The sequence below is a fragment of the Ambystoma mexicanum genome, chromosome 6q, assembly GCF_040938575.1.
Source record: "Ambystoma mexicanum isolate Mex_15411 chromosome 6q, UKY_AmexF1_1, whole genome shotgun sequence".
In the NCBI taxonomy this organism is placed as follows: Eukaryota; Metazoa; Chordata; class Amphibia; order Caudata; family Ambystomatidae; genus Ambystoma; species Ambystoma mexicanum.
The window spans coordinates 303,027,012-303,049,957 of NC_090937.1; the positions used below are offsets into that span (position 1 = coordinate 303,027,012).

Genomic DNA, 22,946 nt, shown 5'->3' on the forward strand with positions numbered 1-22,946 from the left:
TTTTGTGGCGCACAAAGAACAGTATGAGCCCTAGGATGTGCACTGAATAGGATTATCAAATATCAATTAGCGGTTATCAGACTGGTCTATAAATGCCAGTCAGTCTCTACCTTGGTGGCATGGACTACCTCATGAATACCTTTGGTGGCTAGTGTCAGTAAATCCCTGAATTGGGGAAAGGAATATGATCGACCCAAAACGAGGCCAGCTCAAAGTTGGGCTCTAAATGGAATTCTATTTAAGCCTTATGTTACAACCTCAAAGACCAGTGCACAAAGGCAATGTGGTGTTAAGGACACATCTGCAATTGAGTTTTGAACTACCAGTGATATTCAGGAAATCACAATATAATACAAAGATGATCGTGCAAATGCTGGATTTATGCCAGGCAGTAAGGTTCTAAATGGATAGAACAAAAGCAGTTTGGAAGAGAAGCCAATTTTTTGTGGAATTCAGAATTGCACATTGAGAATGTCCTATTAGTAACACAGGATTCTAAGAATGCAAATAGTTAATCACAGAAAATTATGCGCGTGGCAACCAAAGGCTACTTTCAGGCCTAAAGTCCCACTCAACAAGGTTCCCTGGAGCTTTTCTGGCAAATGCACCACTTAGCACCAAATGCAGGGCTGCAAGGTGGATTTCTGTAAATACGTTCACAAAAGTTACTACATAAACAAGAGCAGACTCGTAAGTGGGACAAGCGTTACTGATCAATCTAATTTAATAATGGACCACCCAATCCCCTAACTTCCTCCCACCACTCCCCAAAACAGGAAGTTGATAAATGCATACAAGATAAGTTGATTAAAATGTGTGCAATATATGGTAACTGTACTTCGTATAAACATCTTTCACATAATTACATACCATTGACTGTAACCTGCAAGCAGTGGAGCATTATGGGTAAAGTTGTGACTGGATTCTTTTACAGGAAATTCCCTGCGCAAACCTAATTTCGAGTTTGGTAAGCAAGTTGTATTACTCTTGGCCCACCACTAGATTGCGGACTATGCACAACATGAAATGCAACCTGCAAAAAGACTAATACTAATAGATACGTTGTTTATGTACTGCCGGACTCTGCAATCCATCACTTCATGTCACAAGTCTAAAGTAGTCTACCTTATGCCGCCACTGCCCCCTCTCCTTCCTTCACCCATCTTATTTCTACTTGCTCTTGCCCTTCCCCTAAGACACCCTGGAGTCGTCCTCTTAAACTGTGACCTTCACATAAAACTCTACCAAAACCCTCATAATGACATTGGTACTCTGCTGTGTTGGTTACTTTACAATTACCTCCTCAGTCTCTCCCTTCCCAAATGATAAATTAGATAACTATCTGCCTTTTTTATTTTGCTTCACTGAGAATCTGCCAAATTTCTTATCTCTGCCAGCCATAATCTCTGCGACCTTCCTCAATCTTCTCCCACCTCAAAACCCTTCTTTCATGCCAGTTGACTCTCCTGAAAAACGCTCTTGTATTCCTTGTGTTCCAATCCTGACATCAGTTTCCACCCCCATCTAGCTAACATCATCTCCTGCTACTCTCCTCCACACACTGTAAGCCACTTCTTGTTTCTGCTCCTTATCCCTTCCTGCCATGCACCATTTTAACTCCCTCAAGTCGATGTAAAAAAATAACTTGCTGTGATCCACTCACTCAAAGCTGCACTATATCACCATCACCTCAACCTTTAAGGATCACCCACCACTTACCCGAAAATTACTCCTCCCTCCCAACCTGAAGTACCCTCCACAAACACCACTGGTAAATACTACCCTTTATCTAGTCAGTGCCCTCGGCCACTGTTATGTCCCAGAGTTATTTATCATGTATTTTACTATCATCCTCTAGTCAATTGTTCACCATCTTCCAGGTTTATACGTGACCTAGCCCAGGATTGCCCGGCTTCCTTTCGATCTCTTTTCAAAATTGTTTCTGGGCAAAACACCATGCTCCCTGTATAAATAAAACAAATCTAATATTGAACACCAGGGGTTTGCTTTAATATTTTCTGAACTTTTGCCCAATACACCTACTCCTACGTCCCGTCCCCTTTCCTCCATACTTGTGGGACATTCCGTCCTTTGGGACGGGACCAGAGCACTTCTGATAAAAAGCATAAAAATTGAAATTTGTTTGTCCTTCTCTTTTTACGCGGGGTACCGCAGGCCTGCCGCAACCCCACCCTCCTGAGCTCCACCCCGTGTTTCACTCATCAGTCCTTTTCTCTGCATGGTCGGGGCTGGATGCACTTGCATCACCGGGAAGATTTTTTTTCTTGTTCCCATCTTCCGTATATGCCAAAGCATCTGGGATTTGTGTCCTGTTCTTCATGCGAACGTCGCTTCACTAGGGCGGATCCCCATTCTCTCTGCTTGGAGTGTCTCAGGCCGGACCACTGCTGGGATTTGGGCTTCTACTTCAATTCCCTTTCCTTCCGGGCACTCCAACACTGTCATCTTCGGTGGGAGGACGTCTTTCAGCGTGTTCCTCCACCTCATCTTCAGCTTTGCATCGATGAAAAGAAGAGACGGCCGGTAAGTTTCTTACTTTTTAGAGCGCCCCGGCAGGGGAGGACTCCTTCCCGGGGTCTTTTTGGTCCGGGAGGGGCTCGAGTAGCTCTACCACCAGGATTTCTTCTGAGGTGCCTCGCAGGCCTAATGTGCGTATCAGAGTTTTGTCAGAGGGTTCCCAAAATGGACCTGCCAAGACCGGAACACGTTCCGAGGTTCACCTGTCGGGTGCTTAACGTCAGCCCAGTTCATCTGTGACTTTGCACACCGGGGTTCGCTCCGAGGTCTCTGTTTTCTGGAGCTTTCTGTATTCAGCCACGGCTTGAGGCCCCTCACGAGGGAGCTACATATACCGGGACGAAACCTGAGGTTCCTCTTTTTGAGGCTAAGGTCTGTACCGACAAAACTGAGAGACCTGTTCCTAAGGTCTTGTCTGTAAGGATGATGCCTCAGCTTTCCCGCGCTCATCGCTGCGATACCAGTTCTGTCAAGTGGGCAAAGAGGGCGGTCATGCAACGTAACTCTTTTACCGGCTCTGCCGAGTTTCCTCCCCTGGAGGCTATTGTTGGGGCAACCTCCAAGCTGTCAAGTAAACATCTGAGACCCCCCAGTACCGGCTCTGCCGAGGATCCTTGTGTCAAGGCTAAGATGTTAATTAAGTTCCCTGACCAGCCTGAGGAGATGATTGCCTCATCTACCCATGTGACGCCGTTCGCTTCAGGCATCAACAAAATGGTGGCCCAACCCTCATGATCCACGGCAGCCAATTTGGATTCTCCCCTGTTAGGCAGAAACCTGTGCAGTTCCCTTTGGGAACACTGCAAAAGATTTAGGACTACAGGTGTTAGCAGTAAACCCACTTGGTAGCAGTCTGTACCACCCAGATTTACCTGGTAGCTGTGGCTGAGCAGTCAGACTTCTCTCAAGAAGAGTTAGGCAGTATGCAAAGTATACACAATAGGCACTCAGACACAATAGCACAAGCAAACACTGACCAGAGCTTTGGTATTAAGGTATATAATTATTTATTTAAAAACACACTGAAACACTCCAGCACTATTATTGTAAATCACTCTCCACAGTTACTATTATTATATATACATCCCTTATTCCTTATCAGACAAGTCTTAGTTAACACCACTTATTTCCAGACAGAGGTGAGCGCTTAACTATAGATGGCACTCCAATAAGTTAACGAAAAAGGGAGGGAAAAAGGCAGAATGTTGGGAAATACACCACACTAATACTTAGGAACTCTTAAGCAAGGCAGGAAAGTCAAAAGTTACTTGTGAGCCAAAGTCCATAGGCCGGGCCCACTCTTGGAGAGAGCAGGGCACAAATGCACCCAAGTTCACACAATGACAACAGGCTTAAAAAGTTTTGCAGGGAGTTCAGAAAGGTTTTCGTTAGGCTCAGAAAAGTTTAGCCAGGGTGTCCCAGGCTATCCCAGGTTCGAAAGCCGGGGGCTAAATCTACCCCGTACAGTCGGTTGCAAGGGAAGCCAGGCGGAACACGGTACCTTAAGTGGGAAGGATCCTCCAGCGGGGGCAGTTGTTCCTGGCAGCGAGTGCAAGTCGCGGCGTGGTCCAGAGGAAGAGAAGATCTCGACGTGGGGGAAAGATGAAGGTCGTTGCATTGCCAGGGAAGAAACCAGCCGCAGAGTTTTCTGGTTAAAGGTGCTACCCTTTGATTCGCGGTAGTGGTAAAATGTGGTATCCCGGTTGCCGGGGTGCTTGGCACAGGCAAGGCGGCCACGAGATGCTCCAGGAAGCGAAAAAGGAAGCAGACTGGTTATCCCCACCAGTCGAAGGAAGAAGACTCTCCGGGCTGGAGATCTCCTCTGTCGTTGGGAAAAGTGGTGAGACGGTTCAGCAGGGCTCCACCGGTGGTGTCGTTGTAGCAGGTCGGCTCAGCTTCTCCCTCGTCGGATTCTTAGGTCCTGTGGCGACTTCTAAAGTTCCAGTCCCCAAAGCCCTGCTTTTATGCAGAAAACCCCCATTCACTCAGCCTAGCTGTCACTCAAACATGCTAAGTGGTGAGCCGGCCGGCTCACCACTTGGGCCAATCAGGACGGAGTGCGACTTGAGTTGCCTAGACAACTCAGTCCAGGGTGCCTAAATCCCCCTCCACCCCTCCTAAGTACCCCAGACAGAGTGGCACCACTTTGGAGGGTTTCTGTGGAGAAGCCCGCCATAAAGTGGAACAAAGGACTCAACTTGGGTTGGAGTCACAGAAGCGAACACAAACGCCATTTTAGAACCGAGTTCTGGCAAAAAATACCAACCGGAGAATTAATATCAAATAAAGAAACCGGCGGTATGTTCGAGGCTATAGGAATTAAATAAAGTTGGTAGCCTCGAACAATGGGAAATCCCATAGAGATATATTTGCGGTCGAATATACAAAGTAGTATCCACTGCCACCAGCCAAAACTCGATCAGGGGGGACGGAGACATGCCCCCTCGACTAACTGACCCCGGGGCAATGGAATTGCCCCGGCCAGTATGTCCACAATATGATGGTTTGTACTGGTTCTGTTCAGAATTTGAGACTAGTAAAGTCAATGGTGACTTTACATGCCGTAGGAGACAATAGTCAGTCCCAGGGTATGGAGTCTATATTGAGGGGTCATTATGACACCCCTGTGTTACTGCACTGAGGGTGCGGTGTAACACACATCACAAAAACACATGAAGCCCTATGGAGCCCATTAAACACATCTAGAGTCAAAGAAACACTCAAATCATGCCCAAGAGTGAGGGTAAAAGAGTCTCGCTCTTGGCAGGAGAAAAAAATAAACCCCAAAAATCCAGCAAAGCTGCTGGGGGACTCATTAGGTTAGGAAATTCAGCCTAAACAGAGTATTCTCCCTAACATCCCCTTACACCTAAATTCTCGGCAGTGTGTGCTGGGAATCTTAATTTTGGGGCTGAGCAGCCTTTTCTCACCTCAGTGGAATGTAAAAATCTGTTCCGCCCTTCTTATGACTGGTGTGCTCGGATACTGCTGCCACATACGGTCTTGCTTTCGTCTACTTCTGCCCCGCTGGTCTATGCGGACCCGATTGGTGGTGGGCCTTCCTGGCAACCATCCTCATTGCGTTTGTGGGCCCATATGGGAGGCCTCTGCCTACCCCAGCGCCTAAATCTTCATCAGAGGATGTCTTTTTTGGGAAATTTCAGAGGCTCATGCATTCTGACCCCATGAAAGAGTACTTTAAGGGTCTTTTCAAGGAAATCTACCCTGAACCTCTGGCTCCACCTTCCACCCTGGTGGCTCCAGCTGCTCCTGCAGTGGTACTACCTCTTCCTATCGGTCCGCCTCCAGCGCTTCCTCCCCTACCCCCGCTGTCTCCCATAGAGAAGACACCGGTAGAGCGGGATAGCTCTTAAAATCCTGTGGCGGCCCAGCCGTCTGCTCCCAATTAAATGGATGACCCTCGGGCAGATCAGGATAGCGATGAGCAGCCCCACTCTGTCAGAACATTCCATGATCCAAGTTCTGGATATGATGGCCCTCCTCGACATTCCAGTACCTGAGGCACCCTCTCCGCAGGAAGGTGTGCTTTCGGGAGCGTTCACCTTGTCACCACAAGTGTACCGGCCTGTTCCTCCAGAAGGACGTTTTGGCTGCGGCCCGTAAGGTCTGGGATAAGCCCCACAACGGGCTGCATATCAATAAGAGAATCGATGCCCGTAACAGGCTTCACACCTACGAGGAGATAGCCTTGGCGTCTTGTCCGCTCCCTTACTCGACGGTGGCAGCTGCAGCCACGCTTCAATCCCAGCCGGCCTCTGCAACCTCTACGGCTGCATCTCAGATTCTCTCCAGGGAAGACAAAATTCTAGACTCCTTGGGCAAGAAAGTCTTTGCCAAGTGAGCATTGCAGCTTCGCCAAGCAAATGCCGAGCCTGGTGGCAGCTAATATGAAGCTGTGGAAGGAGTTGGCTGATTTCCAGCAGTGCATTCCTTTGGATAGGCTAGACGACTTCAAGGCCGGTTTGTCAGACGCCAGGGTGTTGGCACAAGATCTCCTGGAAGCTGTGGCACACTAAATGGATACCTCAGCAATGACAAGGAATTGTTCCATTCCTCTACGGATGACGACCTTACAAAGACTAAGGCCAGCACCCAAACCGCCAAATCTTTGTCGGTCCTGGCAGAGATCCCAGCTAAGGCCCCTTATACACAGAGGTTAGGGTCTCGGTCTCAATCCTTTTCTGGCTTCAGAGGGTTTCAGGACCACTGGGCAAGCAGAACTGAACCTCTGGTTGGTGGCACCCATCGAAAACAACAACTTGGTCAGTTTTTCTCTCGCCCATCAGCCCCCTCTCCAGCAGCAGGTAGTCTCCCTGCCGACACATCTGCAAAATATTTTTTGTCGGTCGCACGCACGAGCCTCCGGTGGGAGGACGAATCTCGTCTCATCTGGAGGCGTTCCAGACCATCACCGAAGACCGGTGGGTTTTGTCCATCGCTCAGGTGGGCTTTCCCTTGCCCCTCCTCCCTTCCAACAGATCAGGACCCCCCTCCCTCAGAGCCGAAGTTCAGAAGCTTCTAGACCTCAGGGCGGTGGAACCTGTTTCCCTCGGGGAACAAGGGGAGGGCTTCTACTCTCGACTGTTCACGGTGCCCAAACCCAACCAGGCTGGCCTGTGCACCACCCTCGACCTTTCCCAGTTCAACTTTTCTCTTCCCCCAAGAGAAATTCAAGATAGTCACACCCTGCCAAATAAAGTCCTCTCTTCGGAAGGGCGACTGGCTTTGTAGTGGACCCTCGGGACGCGTATATGCACTTCCTGATATGGAGACTGCATCGAAAGTATCTGCGGTTCTACCTCGGAGGGGAACCCTTCCAGTTCTGTGGGCTCCCGTTCGGTCTCAGCTCGGCACTGCGCGTCTTTACGAAGATGTTTGTCATCGCAGCTTTCCTTCGGCTACAGGGTGTTCATGTATATCCGTACTTAGACGATTTGGCTCTTGCTCAGCCCTTGTCCCCTGACGGCTTTGAGCAATCTCCAGTCTCTCCTCCAGCTCCTGTTCCATCTTGGGCTGTCGGTGAATTGGCGGAAATCTTACATGACTGTCTCCCAAGACCTGATCTTCCTGGGTTTCCATTGGAATACGATCGACTTCAGGGTATATTTGAGAGAGGACAGGATTACGGATCTATTTACCACGTGTCAACTCTTCATCCAGTCAGAGCACATGGCGGCTTGGTGGTTCCATAGACTTCTGGGCCTCATGGCCTCGTGCGTGCTTGCTCTTCCTCTTGCGCGTCTCAAAATGAGGCGTACGCAGCTAGTTTTTCGGAGCTCTTGGTGTCAGGCTTCAGAATCGGATTCCAAGATGATTCCATTTCCATCCTTCATGCTGAGGGACCTTCTATAGTGGTCCTCGACCAACAATCTTACAGTGGGGGCCTCCTTTCGGAGCCTTGCCCACAAGTAACAATTACCACGGACTCCTCCGTTCTGCGGTGTGGAGCAACTCTGGATCATCTCCAGGTCTTCGATCTATGGACGCTGCAGGGCAGGCAGTTTCATATACATTATTTGGAACTCCTGGCTGTTTTTCTGACGCTGAAAGCTTTCCAATCATCAATCACGAACCGGGTGGTCTACGTCCGCACGGACAACTCGTTGTCGATGTTTTAGATCAACAAGCGGGGTTGTACCAAGTCACCACCTCTTGTGGACCTTGCCATTCAGGTTTGGGAATGGGCCATCCAGCACAGCATTTGGCTACTGGCGGTACACATTCCGGTACAACTCAATCTGACTGCAGACTCGCTCAGCCGACAGACAGCGGCCAGCTACGAGTGGGAACTGAACATGGAAGTCTTCCAACGTCTTTCACCAATGGGGCACTCCAGAAGTGGACCTTTTTGCGACTGCCACAAACGTCCTTTTTATGCATCCAGGAACGGTCCCGGGGCTTCCTCTCTGGCAGATACTCTTGAGATTCCGTGGCACAACATGAAGGCATATGCCTTCCCGTCTCTTCCTCTGATTCATTGGTCACTCTGCAAGCTCAGGAATGCATCGAATTCCACTCTCCTGTTCATAGCTCCTTGGTGGCCAGCCAGATTCTGGTTTTCGGAACTTTAGCATCTGTCAATTTTGTCCCCCAATCAGACGACCGTTGATTCCCAACCTGCTTCACCAGTGCGATCAGCAGATGTGGCACCCCTCCCCACAATCATTCAGCTTGACGGTCTGGTGCCTGAATTCAAATCCCTAGTGCCGTTTAACCTGTCTGAGGACAATATGCACATTATCCACGCTGCCAGGAAGCCTTCTACGAGTTCAGTATAGGAGCAAGTGGCTCCGGTTTTGTCACTGGTGTTTAGCTAAGCAACTAAACCCCAGACATGCTACGATTGATACAGTCCTTTTGTTCATTTCTCATCTGGCTGCTTCGGGATGCATGTCTTGTCTTGCAGGACTTACTTTTCGGCTATTGCTGCCTACCTGTCCACTGACATCTGTTCCTTTTCTTTGACGAACCCAGCCATTAAAAGGCATTTTGCAGGTTTATTACATCTTTTTCCACCTGTATGCAGTCCTCATCCTAAATGGGATTTAAATGTGGTCCTGTCTGCCTTATGCCATAAACCATTTGAGCCCACGGCTGCAACGGATCTAAAGTACCTTTCTTGGAAGGTTGCCTTTTTGATTGTAGTGCCTTTGGCAAGGCGAGTAAGCGAGCTTAAAGCACTCCTCCTTTCCTTCCTAAAGTAGTGACTGATTTTCATTTGAATCGATTGATCTCATTACCTGTCTTTTTTCTGAACCTGGCCTCCGATGCCGACAGAATATTACACAATTTAGATTTCAGACGAGCTCTGAAGTTCTATCTAGACTGAACTGAACTCAGGGGCTCCTCTCAACTCTTTGTTACGTTCGGAGTCTCGAAAGGTAAACATGCTTCAAAGGCTACTATCTTCTGATGGGATTTGCCTCCTGTATTTCAGAAGCGTATACCATTCAGGGCCTTCAACCCCCAAAGGGTATTCGTTGTTGTTATTGTTATTTTGCATTTATATACCGCTTTATATACCATTGGTATGGTCTGAAGGCGCTGGTAGGTTGAACGCCCTTGGGAACCGAAGTTCAGGTCAGTAGAGCGAGTAGAGGGAGTCAAGGTGCATGTGAGCACCGGGTATGTGTGCAGCTGGTGCGGTATTCGTGTAGTATCTGCTTTTTAGCGGTAGGTGTGGTGGTTCAGAGATCAGTAGTATGTGTTTGTTCTGGCAGGATTTATCCAGACCGAATGTGGCTGCGTTATGCCTGAGAACACCTGGCTGGGGGGTGTGTAACCAGCAGTGTTTACTTGGAATGATGTGGAGTGAGTGGCGGATGTTGGTATCAGAACAGTTATAACAAATGGTGTCATAGTATCTCTGTGTTCTAGTTGAGTGGTGGTGTAAAGAAGAGAGTAAGCGTGGTGGTGAGATATGATGGGTTATATGCTCTTTCAAATGATCTCTGCATTCCAAACCATACTATGTACGTCACGCACCATGCATTCATCTGTTTTGCTCACTCTACGCACTCGTCAGTTTTATGTCCTCATGCACTATGCATTTGCCCCCTCTGGTCCCTTGCCCCCCCCCCCTCTGGTCCCTTGCCCCCCCCCCTCTGGTCCCTTGCCCCCCCCCTCTGGTCCCTTGCCCCCCCCCTCTGGTCCCTTGCCCCCCCCCCTCTGGTCCCTTGCCCCCCCCTCTGGTCCCTTGCCCCCCCCCCTCTGGTCCCTTGCCCCCCCCCCTCTGGTCCCTTGCCCCCCCCCCTCTGGTCCCTTGCCCCCCCCCCTCTGGTCCCTGGCCCCCCCTCTACGCACTGGCCCCCCCTCTACGCACTGGCCCCCCCTCTACGCACTGGCCCCCCTCCACATAGAGAGGCTATTGGGCACACTTCTGAATGCATTTTTCACAGAGAGGCTATTGGCACACTTCTAAATTCAACTTTCCACAGAGAGGCTATTGGGCACACTTCTAAATTCAACTTTTCACAGAGGCTATTGGGCACACTTTAAATTCGGCTCCAAATGCACTTCTACTTTCAACTTTCAAAGTCAACCGGGGCGCGTTATTTGGCACATTTCAAAATCAGTCAAGGCACGGTATTAGGCACACTTCTAAATTCAACTTTGTACAGGGAGGATATTAGGCACACTTCTAAAATCAGGCAAGGCTTCTAAAGTCAACCAGGGCACGTTAATAGGCACACTTCTAAAGTCAACCAGGGCGTGTTAATATGCACACTTCTAAATTCAACTTTGCATAGAGAGGATAGTAGGCACACGTCTAAAATCAGGCAAGGCTTCTAAAGTCAACCAGGGCACGTTAATAGGCACACTTCTAAAGTCAACCAGGGCGTGTTAATATGCACACTTCTAAATTCAACTTTGCACAGAGAGGGTATTAGGCACACTACTAAAATCAAGCAAGGCTTCCAAAGTCAACCAGGTCACGTAAAAAGGCACACTTCTAAAGTCTACCGGGGCGCGTTATTTGGCACACTTCTAAAATCAGGCAAGGCTTCTAAAGTCAGGTGCACATGCTAACATTTATAATCTGACGCAAGCCAAGTTAAGAATTCCATCTAAGAGTGGCACATGCTAACATTCATAATTCCCTCTAGATGTGTCGCGTGATGGGCTAAAGAGTACCCTCCATGTGGCACATGTTAACATTTATAGTCCGACGCAAGCCAAGATAAGCATTCCATCTAAGTGTGGCACATGCTAACATTCAAAATTCCATCTAGATGTGTCGCGTGCTAGGCTAAAGAGTACCCTCCATGTGGCACATGTTAACACTTATAATCCGACGCAGGCCAAGTTAAGAGTTCCATCTAAGTGTGGCACATGCTCACATTCACATTTCTATCTAGATACGACGCAGGCTAAGGTTGAGAATTCCAACTAAGTGTGGTAGATGTTAACATAGACTAGTATGTTATTGCGTCATGCAATGTAACAATTACATTTACAGTCCAACCAAGAATGGATTTAGGCTGATGGTCAGAAATCTCTGAGTATGCGTGTTGTAAATATATGGCAGTCTGTGTTATTGAGAGGTAAGGAAGAGTAGCGAGGGCTTTCTGTAGTAGAGTAATTGCTCTACATCCCACCCATGCCACACTCAGTTTTGTTGGTGTCTGTTGGCTTCCTTTGCTTCCCTCTGCGGACACCTGCTGACACTTCTTGGAGCCGCCACTGTTGGAGCGGCCCTTTGTCTTGTGGCCCTTAGCCGCGGGGGTGCCGGGCAGAGGGCTGCCCTGGGGGGTGGAGGTCGCTTATGACTTAGATGCAAGCACCAATCAGGGCCGGTGCAGTGAAGTGGATCCCACCAATCGGGAGTGAGGGAGGCGGGAGGGGGTGGAAACACGGAAGGGAGGCGGGCTGAGGGCGAGGGACTGTACGGGCTTGAGCGAGCCTTGGCCACCATCAGTCGCCATGAAATTAGGCAGTATAGAGGCCTGGAGGGTCCATAAAACACACAGCACTCACTTCTAAATGCACTTTCAATGGAGGCTATTGGGCACACTTTTAAACGCAACTTTCACAGTAAGGGTATTGGGCGCACATTTAGATCTAGTCTACATAGATTAGAGTTTCCAAGTGCAAATATGCTACAGCTATGACTAGTTTATAGTGGTGATGCTTTGTTAGATAAGTGGGTGGGTAGAATGGCGTGAAGTGATTGCCACAGGCCCTGCCCTTCCCACACTTATTGGTGGCTTCTTGCTTCTCCTGCGGATACCTGCAGATACGGTCAGGGGCTGTCTCTGTATGAGCTGTCCTTTGTCCCAGGGTCCTTAGTCGCAGAGGGCTGCCCTGGGAAGGTCTGTAATGGCTGGTGACTCAGGGCCGGCTAGCCAATCAGGTCACGGCCTGCAGAGAGTTGGAGGATCAGCCAATCAAGGGGGTGGTGGGCGGGCAGGGAGGCGGGAGGGATGGGAATCAGGAAGTGGGAGCGGGGAGGGGAGGCAGGGGAGACCGACTGGGAAAGGGGCCTGGGGCTGCAGGACACACGGGGCAAGTGCTCACAAAGGGCACACGGATGCAAATAATAAGGATATTCACTCACCGGCGCTCATGCCCATCTTGTACGTGCAAAGCGGCTGCTGTTGCCTTCCAAAAATATGTTCCTTGGGAAACCATTGCCAAGGCAGCTACGTGGGCTTCCCCATCAGCTTTTTGTAAGAATGACTGCTTGGACCTGAGCTCCAGGGCCGATGCTCAATTCGGCCAGGCTGTTCTTAAAAACCTTTTTCCAGTAAGGAAGTTCCGGATCTCAGGAGGGCGGGGTTACGGCCGCGTGTGGTACCCCGCGTAAAAAGAGAAGGACCAAATATTTTCCATTTTGATGCTTTTCATCAAAAGTTCTCTGGTCCTGTCCCGAAAGGACGGAATGTATTAGTAATTGTATTGTTTTATTTGTAGAGCGCACCTTGCCCCATGGCAACTGGGCGCATATCCTTTGTTACAATTACATAGGATAAAATGTCCCACAAGTATGGAGGAAAGGAGACTATGGACTAGAAGTAAGGTAGTCACTACGGTGAGTCACTTTGTTATACACCTCCAGGTCCCAACGACCTCCAAACTTTTAGGGGAGACGCATAGTCCTTGGCAGGGAAAATGTTTACAGTACAATGGGAAATAAATTTGTCAATATGGGATTACTTGTCTTTGAGCGATGCAAGGGATATATGCAGATTAAAAAAAATTGTAATGATACAAAGTCAGTAATCTGTCTACATGGTCAATGTGAATGTGTAATAACAATTCTTGTGTGTTTGCACTGTTAAGCATTACTATATCTAGTTGTGAAACAAAGTTCTGCTGCGTGCCAGAGCTGCTGGTATCCAGCAATAACCAGTGTAGTACATAGTGTTACGCAAATCTAACTTTCCCATAAAATGCAAACATATAAGTTTATCCATTATTTATGATCCCTTATGCTTTAAATAGTGTATAGATGTTTCCTAATGTTCACTTGTAGATTGTCCCAAATACACTGTTACATTTTTTGGATTGGTTCGGCTTCAGTTGGCTTGGTGAGCAAAAAATAGCTCCTGGTAACTTTTAAGTTTAAGCTATTCAGGCTCTTCTAGGTTATACACAGGAGCAAAATGGCTCCCAGCTCCCTCAGTTTCGAACATTGCATGTTCAAAACATCTAGATTTGTTTAGGTTAAGCATTGATCACTAGTGCCACAAACACACGCACACTCCCATCCCTAATCACCCTGGCCGCCACACATGCACCTGTCACACCCATCAATCTTTTTAAATACTTAAACCTGCTTTAGATCAGCTTCAAACCTCTAGTGCAGACCCTTTAGCATTTATTCTGTTTAGTTAACTGTCATGCTGTAAAGTGCTAAGACCTGGATTCCTTTAACCAACTGGAGGGTGTGAACCATGTCATGATTCATTCCACTATTCATTACGTTGAGAAAATGGCTTCTTGTTTTTGCTGTTGCTAACTTCTTAACCAAAGTCATTTAGTTTTTAACAAAACATATCAGCGCAATATGAGATTTGTTAATGGAAATGCTAAGATGTGTACAAAGTGGGTTAAACTGCTAGTGTTTGTCTTCACTGTTGACACCTTTACTGATCTGGACAGAGTTATTATGCCAGTCAGTATTGGCAATTTTGTTTATCCTTTACCATCTGCTTTTAGTTGTTGTATTGTCCTAATTCTATTTCATTTTGTATTTTTTCCTTTGGTGGAACTTTACATTCCGAGATGAAGCTTAGTGTACTCTGCTTATCCTATGCTATATCTGTGTCATATACTCGTTTCTTTAGTCCTGCCATGTTGGTATCTTTTTATTCAATGGATACTAATTCAGCATTTGATCTGTTCCGTTGGATGTATAGCTGCCAAAGTGATGCAGGTTTGTCGTTGTTGCATTTTGTTCCTTATGAAAATCTATCAATGCTGATTTGATGGCTGAGAGTTCATATCTTTTGGTACAAGTGCATAAGACACCAAACCTGAGTCCGGAAATATGTAGAATTGCTTTGTTTCCGCTTTGAATTTTCTTGATGCGCATTCACTTATTTGATTTTCTATTTGTTTTCTTTTTTAACCTACTTGACTGGCTTGGTGAATTGTACTAAAGGAATTGGTAAATTATCTACGGCTGATGGTAAAGCCTTCGCAGATCCTGAAGTACTCCGAAGACTGACATCCTCGGTCAGCTGTGCGTTGGATGAAGCTGCTGCTGCACTTACTCGTATGAGAGCTGAAAGCACAGCAAGTGCAGGGCAGACGGACAAGTAAGTGCCCCTGTTATTTGCTTAAATAACTGCTTAGTCTTTGGTGCCCTGCAGTCTAATAATTTTACTCTTTAATATATTTAAGTATACATATTGAGTGGCCCATCTTTTCCTAGAATGTATGTGATTGTTTGAAGAGAGTGGATAGTGCTTCATTTGCGAGCCCATGCTACTCTTTGAATTGCTTTTGAATGTGTTACTTGTTTACGCATATCTGCTAAGCTTTTTGGAATACATAACCATTGGGAAAGTATACAGGCCACTGTGCTACATATAAAGTATGACTTGTTTTGAAAGTATTTGGAATTTGGGGTATTGTTAGTTCAGAAATCATCTGAAACATTTTCGGAAGTACTTTGTTCAGGTTCTTAAGTTACAAAATATGTAAAACATTCAAATGTGATTCTTTCATTGTGTAAACATGAAATATATTCCACACATTTAAGTGTAGTTAAAATGGTTGAATTTGTTTTGTTTGTTCTAAATCTGTGCAAACCATTTGTTGGGTTATGGGTGATATACTAAGCAAGATTGACCTTAGTCTTGGACTTCAACACATCTAATGTCCTACAAAACAAACTGGTCCAGAAGAACACATTGGATTATTAATTGGGCCAGTTTTACACCCATATATATTTACAGTTTTTTTCATGGTCTTCATGGTGAGGGTTTCTTGTTAAAAGCTGGTCCATAGCAAGTACTTGGTATACATATTTCATGATATACCGAGACACTTAATCAGAACTAACATTGTAAATACAGATGAGTGCCAGATCGAATGCCAGAAGTATTCTAGAGGCATAGCTGTGGGAATATGCCAGTGAGCAAGTGCTGGGGGATCCAAACTATACACCCGTCTCCACCCACCAATCTCTGGCAACAGACTACCAGTGCCTGGGTAACCCAACATTTACAAACTGGCATATTTCCACAACTGTGCCTCTAGCACACATCTAGCAATCTAGTTGGATTCATCAGTATTTACAAGGTTATAGTTCTGAAGAAGAGCCTTTATACAGCATGGAATAGAAGGCGGCCAACTCCTTACTATTGACATCTGGATCCAGCTTACTTAGTCATCTTGTTTGTGACTAGGACTAATCCATTCTCCCGTTTTTCCTCATACAGTTATGATCTATCCTCTTACTAGCATAAGTATCAGGCAGACCGTGTCCTATGATTCTGTTGACTGCTAGCATGGCGGCTCAGCATGGCTGCTTTAATGGATCCCTAGATTATAAAAAATATCACCTAGCAAAGTGCATGCTTGAGGAAGTTCTGCAAGAGTTGGTTAAAGCATGGAGCAGTATGTAAGGTTCAGATGACGTGGTATCTGGACTTTGGCATTGAGCAGGAAAACCTGAAATGGTACAAAGCTTTCAGCAGTGCAATGAGTGTTGCCTAACCTGTTTAGAAACGCTGCATTTTCAAGGCTTACTACATGTCCTCTTAACTCTGCAGTTAATGCGTAGCTTTAATTCTGTAAAACAAAGTACTTTTACTTTGAAACTTCTTAGACGGGGAACCTCAAGCCATCCAGTCTGCTTTCCTTGCTAGGTTTGCCACCCATTATGGTGAAATGTAAATTACTCACTAGATGTACAACGCTGAGGTTGGTAATAGCCAAAATGTAAATTACAATGTGGTTGAGGTCCTCTAACCCGTGCTTTGAATACTAGGTAATGCAATATGGGCAGTTGCTGAAGGGAATATTAGCTGTCACAAAAATGAGTTTATGGGTGCGAGTCAAAGTACTGCATATTGGACTTCTTTTAGAATACACTGTATTGCTAGGTCATGCTCATCTTGATATGGCTGTCAGTTTTATTTATACATAAGGATTGCGTATTGTTAGTAAGTGGTAATTGGTGGTGGACAATAGGTACCCAGGCATCCGCAGGGCATAGTCTGCACTGAGACCTGAGTAGGTGGGGAAGTATGGGACAGTTTTATGCAGCACTTTCTTTACTTTTGTTTGCTGTGTCATTAATTATGGATGGATGTGTTATGGATGTTGTAATTAAATAAATAGCTATCTATTATTATTACAAGTCGTTTTACAGTGTTATTCTCTCTCATATTCAAGTTCTATTTATGTAACTGACATGCAAGCAGTACTTTGGAAATCAGTCCAAGTGAAGACAAAATTCAGAGTAGCAATGAGGTGGTAGTTGGAAATCCTCTGCCTTTTGTATGCACAAGGACTCCCTATTCTTCAATCATCAAACACCTAAGCATCCGGGTGGCTAACTCACAGAATTTCAGTGCCTAGAGCAGGGGTCTGCAACCTATGTCTCTCCAGATGTTTTGGACTACAACTCCCATCAGCACTAGGCAGCATGGTCCATGGTGAGGGATCATAGGGTGTGCTATGATGTGGCATTTATAACGCGCCTATACACAAGTGTTTCAAGGCGTGATGAGGCAAGGTAGGGGGAACAGGGGGAAGACGGATAACGATCCTACTAGGCCAGGTGTCATTCAGATTGCGCAAGTTCATGGGAAAGGGAAGGGGGGGGAGGGGACAGTGCAGTACATGGGGATAAAAGAATAAATAACAATAGAAGTGCGGCCAGCAGGAGGCATGGGTAAGTGCAGACATGTGTCAAGTGCTGGAAGTGAGACTGAAGGGGATACAGAAACAGTCCCCAAGTTGCCAGGAAGGCAGTACAGGCGTGCGACTGGCTGGTGAGGGGACCTGGGCCCGACATCAGAGGGTGGACAGGTAACCAGTGCAGGTTAGGTTTCAACCAGGAAGTCAGCAGGGGAGAGGAGGAGATAAAGCTGAAGCAAAGAGAAAGGTTTTGAGGTGCTTCCGGAGATGGTTCTCCTCAAGTTTCAGGGAGGCCGTTCCAGATAGAGGCCCCAGCCGAAGAAAGTTATCTACTACCAACTCGTTGCTTGGAGAAGCGACTGACCCTGAGGGAGTTGGAAGCGGATGAGCGAAGAGCTTGAGAAGGAAGATATTTGGGAAGAGAGTTTAAGCTATTGCAGCCCCACACCCCAGTAGGCCTTGCCGACAATGCAGAGGGTTTTGAACTTAATCCTTGCAGCCACAGGGAGCCAGTGCAGAAATTTCAGTTCTGGAGAGATCTGATCCCTGGGCTTGAGGCCAAGGACAAGTCTCGCAGTCCTATTCTGGATGAGTTGCAGAGGGCGGAGAGTAGAAGCAGGCAGATTTAGAAAGAGGCTGTTGCAATAGTCCAGCCTAGAGAGAACCAGAGCTCTGGATACAGTGATCTTCTGGGAGAAGGAGAGGAAGGGAAGGATACCTCTGAGGAGGTGCAGCTGATAGTGTGACTTCTTAGAGACGTCAGAGATGTGAGGAGAGGAGGAGAGTGTGGAGTCGAAGATGACCCGAGGTTTTTAGCCTCACAGGTGGGAGCAGGAAGAGGGCCAAGAGAGGCTGGCCAGAGAGTGACAGGAAAGGAGGGAGCAGGAGTGCCGATGAGGAGAATCTCAGTCTTACTGCCATTAAGGCACAGGTCATTGGCGGCCCACCACCCTTGGATGGCGGACAGGCAGTCGGAGATGAGAGGGGGAGAAGAGGTGACTGAGGTTAGCCGGAAAATGAGCGGAGTGTCACCCGCCTAGCACTGGAAGTTAGGGCAGAGCGCAGCAATGCAGTGGGCAAGAAGTGCCAGGTATTGGTTGAAAAGCCAGGGAGAGAGGTTAGACCCCCTGGGAAACACCACAGGTAGAGATAGAGGAGAGGAAGGACCCAAGTTAAACCTGGGAGTGTTGATCAGAGAGGAAAGAATTCAGCCGCGCGAAGGCCTGACCGGTGATACCAAGGTTATCACAGAGATGGTTGATCAGGATGGCATGGTTGACCGTGTCGAAGGCAGAAGAGAGATCAAGTAAGATGAGGACACAGGGGGTGTTGGAATGAAGGTTGGAGTGCAGGTCTTCACGGATGTTCAGGAGAGCAGTTTCTGTGCTTCTGGCAACTCTGAAGCCAGATTGATGATCATGGAGACAGCCAAAAGATTCAGTGTGGCGATAGAGAAGGGAGATGGCCTGCTTTTCCAAGAGTTTGCCCAGGAAAGGAGTGATGGAGATTGGGCGATAGTTAGTCGGGCAGGAAGGTTCGGCAGATGGTTTCTTGAGAAGAGTGTGCACAAGGGGAGTGCTTCAGGGGTGAAGGGAAGACTCCAGTGGCGAAGGAATGGTTGCGGAAGTCGGCCAGGGCAGGAGCCAGTGAGTCAATGTGTTCCTTGATGGTTTTGGAGGAGCAGGGATGAACGTGTTTTGACGAGATGTTCGTAGATCGCACTTGTCTAGAAACCTTGTATGGGGAGAACAGGGGAAAGGAGGAGAAGGAGGGAGGAGAGGAGGCCGAAGCAGGGCCAGAGGAAGAGGAGGGAGTAAAGGGAGAAGAGGAGAGCGAGGACAAGATGTCTTGAGTTTGAGATGAAATGAGAAGCTAGAGCCGTGCAGAGGGCCTGGGAAGGGACAGGAAAATTAGACTGCAGCAGAATTGGCAGTTCCTTGCAGATTTTAAAGAGTTCAGTCGAGTTGTTGGATGCCACAGAGACGCGGGCTTGGATATGAGCTCTCTTCTTGGTGAGGACAGAGAGCCAGTATTGTCTTTGGAGCAGACAGCAGGCCAGTTTGTGAGAGGATGCACAAGATCCACGCCATTTCCTCTCAGCCACCCTGCACTTGCGTTTAAGGGTGACGAGGTCTGAGTCGTACCAGGAGTTGCACTTGGCTTCGGGCTTCAGGCGGATCCTCATGACAGGGGCAAGAACATCAAGAGTATCAGGTATAGCAGAGTGGAGCATGAAAATGGCTGTGCCAGGGTGTGAGTCGTCCAAAGGGGGACAGGGGGGCGAGAAAGTGGCAGCGAAAGCCTCAACTGACACGAGGTTCATGGGTCGGATGCCCGAGAAGGTGGGTGGCAGTGATGGAGTTGGCTTGGCCTGAGGGGTAGAGTGGGTGAGTTGGGAGGAAAGGAGAAAGTGATCGCTCCAGGAGAGAGGAGTGGTGAGAGGGATAGAAGGGGGAAGGTCTGAGGAGATCAAAACATCCAGAGTGTGCCCTGCAGAGTGAGTCGGACCAGAGGGGAGAATAGATAGTGAGAGAGAGTTGCAGAGGTTGCAAAAGAGTCCAGAGGAAGGACGGGAAGCGTCCAGGTGGATGTTGAAGTCTCCAAGAAGGAGTTGTTGACTGGTCGAGACCAGGAGGGAGGAGTAGAGGTCAGCCCACTCAGAGGAAGGGGGCGATATGACCAGGTGGTCGATAGATAGTAGCCACAGTAAGGGAATGGCTAGGAGATAGAGAGCCTGCAGTCGAGGCATTCGAAAGAGGAGTAGGCCTGCGTAGAAATGACGGAGGCAGGAACCCACTTGGGGTCTCTGTGAGACCGAGGTCCAGCTCCTCAAGAAGGCGGCAGATGTCGTAGGCGTGTTTGACAGCTGAGCGAGTGCTTAGAGTGGCAATATGGAGAAGGTTGCCGTCCTTGAAAGACTTTCAGGGAGGGGTACAAATCAGAGGTACGCCCTACAGAGGTGCAGAAGAAGCCTGGGGGGGGGGTGACAGAAAGGGAAGGAGGACAGGGCAAGGTAATCGAGGAGGAGGCAGCATTGGGAGGCTTGGAAGCCGTGGAGGGGGGAGAGGGGACAGCAGGCGAAGAAAGGAAATTGATGAGGCGCATGAAGCGTCTGTCGAAAAGGAGAAGGTTGGCTTGAGGGCCTTGGACCAGTATGGTACCATTCACATAAACCTTAGAGGAGTGGAAGGAGGCCAGGAGGGCATCCCACTGTGTGCCGGTATCGGGTAATATTATCCCCATATATATGGTCGCTGTAAATAATATCGCCGGGAAAAGGTCGTGGCGATATTATATGGGTGACCATATACATGGAGACAGATGCAAACAAAAAAAAATAATAATTTGGGGGCTGCGGGGGTGTCCCCTGCATGTTCCCTGCAAAAGTGTCACCATAGAAAAAGGCAATTTTTCGGGCAATATTTTTGCATGGCGAGATTTTTGTGGCGACATTATTACATGGAACCCGTGTGCCACCATTAATGGGAGAGGAAGAGAAGGGAAAGAGCACAGAAACCATATTTAGAGTCCATAGGTCTGGCGAGGGAACGACAGAGGATGTCTGTGAAAGTTTGTCTGGAGGAGGCACTAGTATAGGTGTCGGCGATAGGGAAGCCTGGGTTGGAGACCAGGATGTCCTTTTTAAACTTCTTCCTACCAGATTTAGTGAGGAGAGCAGGATTGTCAATGGAGAAGCAGTTGGAGAAAATAGGAGAGACGGAGAGAACCAGAGAGTAGGTAGGGGTAGGAGAGAATGCGTAGGGAAGGGGAGAGCACTAGGGGGAAAAAAAACCCAAAATTGTTTCCATAACATGTGTAGTCCAAAACATCTGGAGAGCCACAGGTTGCAGACGCCTGACCTGGAGGCTTCTTGGCTTGCATTGCACACTGTATAAGTGATCCAGCTCTCTCAGAATGTATCCAAGAATGAACAGGCTGCACCAAGGATTAGTGCTCAACAGAGGCAAGATTATGCATTTAAAATAAAAAATAAACCTTTCTCACAAGGTTCCGCCGGTGGGGGTCACAAAGAAAGCCAGCACAATAACTGGCGGTTTTAAGTAGATCTTGACACTATGGCCATAGTAGCTTCCCCAACGTTTTGGATGGAGAGAGGAATGAACACACTACAGAGTGCAATGGAAAGGTACACAGTATCCCTGGTCAGCCTTGGACTTAAACATTGCAAACAAGTGTTTGAACCACAACCCTTTGCAGGGCCACTTAATAAAATGGTTCTCCTCTTCAAAAGGACACTGGGTGGCTGCCATGTATCTCTTTGGGGCTTAATTTCATGTCCACATCAAAGAGTGACTCGTTTTCTGAAGTTCTGTCATCAACCATTTCCATTATGTGGTCCTGCCAGTTGGTGTGAAGTCTGTTACCTCATCTCTTCCAAGTGCATGTCAGTGACGGGCTTCCAGGTAAGAACAAGTTTCCTTAAGCGGGTCTGACAAAACTCTACCTCCCAGCCTGATTGGGCCTTTATGCAAGCTACAACAAATCTACACTTGATTCAGTTTATAAAATATAGTACCTGGGCATAACTGCAGGCAAGGCAATTGGAGGAGTAGCTCCTTCAGAGGAGAAGTTTTCCATGCAAAGATTTTCTTGGTCCTGAAAAGAATCTCTGGCTATACTGCTGGACAGGTGTTTTCTCTTACGCTTAATGGCCTTCTGTGCTTTCAATTCCTGCAGGCAAGACTCCACATGAGACTGGAGGACAGATGGAGCCTTAAATTACGATACTGGGTACACAGGTTATCTTGATCCTGAACAGCTCAGAAAAACCCCCACCTCCTTGCCCCCATCTTGATGTAAAGCAGCAAACTTGGTACAGTTATCCCAAGGGGCAAAAAAGGCATGTTACAAGCTACTAGCCAGCCATAAAAAGTACCTTGCTGCCTCTATTTTATGCATTCACAAAATAGGCCATTTCTTAATCGCCAAGAGTCAAATATCATTAGCCGTTAGTTATTGGCAGGTGCAAATGTTGCACCCTGGTTATCCGCTTTTTAACAGCCAAAAAGCGTTCTAAGAGGCTTGTGATTGATGCGTCACTCCTGGTGCTGGAAGCCCGCAAGCTTTTTAGTTGGACAGGTAAAAGTTGGTTTCAATAAACACTGCGCCCTCAAACTGCTCAGACTTTCCTTAGAGAGAAAACACTTTTCTTCCAGGGCAGAGTTCATGTGCAGAAGGATTCTGAACTGCAGCCTGAGAAACGAATGTGAGTTTGACTCCGTAAACTTCCTTATTTTAAACCTTTAAACCCGAAATTTCAGCGGCAGACTTTAACCTAACTAAATAGCTAATCTATAACTTTTTCTGCTGTTTAACTTGACATGTGAAGTGTTTTACCACAGAAATTACAGCAAGAGTCTAAAAGAATGAACTAGAGCGCAGTGCTCCCAACAACTTCTCTGTCTTGCCCCACGCAGTTACTTTCCTGAAATCTCCTAAATCCTGACTGTAACCTGGCCTCCCATTGAAGAGCTTCAAAACACAGGATCTTCCTTCTAGGGGAAGGACTATGCAAGGCAGTTGGAAATACCAGTCATCTTCTAAGTATC

The 22,946-nt window shown here is 47.5% G+C and overlaps 1 protein-coding gene across 17 annotated transcripts in view; it reads left to right on the forward strand.

Moving 5' to 3' along the window:
* Positions 1-22,946, forward strand: part of ANKRD17 (ankyrin repeat domain 17) — a 2,430,147-nt gene that overhangs the window by 181,679 nt on the left and 2,225,522 nt on the right. For all 17 annotated transcript variants that reach the window (XM_069630806.1, XM_069630790.1, XM_069630801.1 and 14 more), the window contains exon 3: positions 14,666-14,822. In XM_069630806.1, the coding sequence (XP_069486907.1) occupies positions 14,666-14,822 (157 nt within the window). The remainder of the gene's footprint in view (positions 1-14,665; positions 14,823-22,946) is intronic.